The sequence below is a fragment of the Echinops telfairi genome, unplaced genomic scaffold (genome assembly GCF_000313985.2).
Source record: "Echinops telfairi isolate 266 unplaced genomic scaffold, ASM31398v2 ScPeMD7_7424;HRSCAF=8462, whole genome shotgun sequence".
Lineage (NCBI taxonomy): Eukaryota > Metazoa > Chordata > Mammalia > Afrosoricida > Tenrecidae > Echinops > Echinops telfairi.
This window is the reverse complement of record NW_022111324.1, coordinates 7,607,642-7,610,238: the sequence shown is the minus strand read 5'-3', so window position 1 is coordinate 7,610,238 and position 2,597 is coordinate 7,607,642. Positions and strand designations below refer to the sequence as shown.

Here is a 2,597-nt window from a genome sequence, read left to right as displayed (position 1 = left end):
AGAGGCAGGGAGCAGGCCCACCCCTGTGGTGGGAAGAGACAGCAGTCTGGCAACTGATTGCCTTCAAGGGAGGGAATGCCTGTGCATCTGACCTCCCCCCACACTGGTACACTAATGCATGTGGTACGTAACAGGGTTCTGTGAATGGTCTTTTCTGCCACAAATGAGACCCATAATACGGTGTTAGCTCAGTGTTGTTTCTACTTCACTGTCTTTGTTCTGTGTTGTTTCTAAGTAATAGATCTAACTCAGTTTTATCTTTTAAATATTATTTAAGCATTTGAAAACACACTTTGCTATTAGTGAGAAACATACTTTTTGTTCAGCACTTACTATTGAATAAATGTGCTTGGTACTAGTAAGAACTCTTGATTGCGAGTACCCGAAAGAGAAATAAATGTGTTATACTTTGCGTATAAATCACTATTATGTAATTTTGTTTGAGATAAATATATTTTGTTACTTTGAGGTATGAAAACATGCACAGCATGCTAAGTAACCCTGATATCTGCTAGACTTAACCTACTTAGTTACAGTCTCTTTATCTCCCCTCCTTTCAAGGTTAAAAGAGATGTATGATTGAGAAAGTCAAAAGTAGGCAGAATATGCTGTTAGATGAAGCAGTCCTTTAAGAATTGGGAGACTTACATCCTAGTCATGGTGTGCTGCTTGTGAGCTCCCTGACTGACACATAGGCCTCTGGGCCTCGTTAATGAAATAAATACTAGGGTTATTTTCTCTTTCCATTGTGTTGAGACTGTACACTGTACATGTTGTGTGTACATGTACGGTTCGGTGGCATCAATTACATTCTTAATGCTGTGCAATCATCTCCCTCAGCCTCGGAGTTAAGCTTCCTCCACTAACCTGCTCTCACTTCCCCCAAGTTAGCTCACCATTCTTGCTAGTGCTGTGGTCAGTTTGATCCCATAGAGATAGTTCTTGAAAGAGCACAATGCGCAAGGCAGACATTCTTTACTAAGGAAGCTCAGCTGTTATTTTGTTTTGGAGCCCGGTGGTGAAGTCATTATGTGTTGAGCTGTGATCTGTAAGGTGGCAGTTCAAAACAACCAGGCACTCCTATGGAGAAAGACAGGAGTTTTCTACTCCTGGAAGCAGTCTCCAAAATTCACAGGGGTGGTTATACCCTGTTTTGTTATGGTTGCTATAAGTCAGCATTGACTCAAAGGCACTGAGTATTAATTAGTCTTAAGAAGACTTTCAGGGGATGTTTTTAGATTACAACTTAAGAATTACCTTACAGCAATAGTTTCAGGGGTTCATTTATTCTCCATGGCTGCAGACAATGTGCAGAGCTCAAGATCGTATAAGCTGGTAGGTGGTACCAAACCCGCTGCCTTGGAGTCTAGTCCAACTCAGTGAGCCTGTAGGACAGAGTACACTGTCCCATCAGGTTTCCAAGGCTGCAGTCTTTTGGAAGCAGACTGCCACATCTTTCTCCCACAGAGCTGCTAGTGGGTTCTGTTAGCGGCCCACTGCTTAACCCTCTGCGCAATCCAGACTCTTTAGATGCCAGAATTACTAAAACAAGGACCCTGCTTATTAAGGAATTTATCATCTAGGTTTTCCTCTTGTGTCAATCTTCAGGTTTGGTTCAATAAATCTTTTTACTGGAATATATAAAAAATTTTACAAGGATTTTTATCAGAACATATATCGTGAGATATCATTGATAGAACTCTGTAGTATAAAATTAGTGAATCGGTCCATACCACTGAATTGTCAACTTCTCAGCTTGGCTAATAGCATGACTGAAGTAACAACCAGTGTCGTGCTCTAGGAAAGCACTGGGACTGGTTTCCCAAACCCTCTCCATTACAGGCTAGCTATTTCTTAACAGGCCACAAAAATATGTGAAGGAATGATACTGTGATATGGTGCAGCCTTTAATTTCATGCTGATTTACAGGCAAAATACGCAGAAAGCATAGCAGAATGGTTAGAGAGTCATTGATAAACCTTTGGTTCTTTGAAATGTGATGGTTGTTAAATGACATGTATGAAATACTCGACTTTATCCTGAATTTTTCTTTTCTGTTTTTTCCAGGTCCCAGGACAGTTTTTTTCTGGGCTCCCATTATGAAATGGGTAAGTCTGAGATTTTGCAGAAGACACTGAATTTTTTTTCCCCTTAATGGGAATTTAATTTGAAGTGACTTATGGATGTACTTTAAAATGTTGTCAGTATGCTTCTAAATGATATCTTGGTAAATATTCTCAGATCTGTTATTTTCATCACATAGTCACACTACTTAATTTACGTTTTCTGAACTTCTTAAATAAAAGTCATTCTGGGAACTTACCTGATATCAAACAATTTATAATCATGGGTCCTAGGAACATAAGTCATCATTCTAAAGTTTAATGTCTAAAACGTTAACTAGTTAGAACTCAAAATAACTTTTATTATTAATTTTGTATGAGAACCACTTCTTATCTTGTGATTTCTCTTGAGGTTTTTCTGTGCTTTATTTTGTTGTTGGATTTTTTATTTTCTTTCTATGAAATCCAGCACAGGTAAATCTATAGAGTAGTAACTAGATTAAGGGAAACGGGGGCTGGGGGTGGGGGGTGGGG

At 39.1% G+C, this 2,597-nt stretch overlaps 1 protein-coding gene across 1 annotated transcript in view; it reads left to right on the top strand.

Annotated features, from left to right (window-relative positions):
* The window catches only part of MPC2 (mitochondrial pyruvate carrier 2), a 31,305-nt gene that overhangs the window by 17,450 nt on the left and 11,258 nt on the right, over positions 1-2,597 (top strand). The window contains exon 2 of the mRNA XM_004706749.2: positions 2,068-2,108. Coding sequence (XP_004706806.1) covers positions 2,068-2,108 — 41 coding nt within the window. The remainder of the gene's footprint in view (positions 1-2,067; positions 2,109-2,597) is intronic.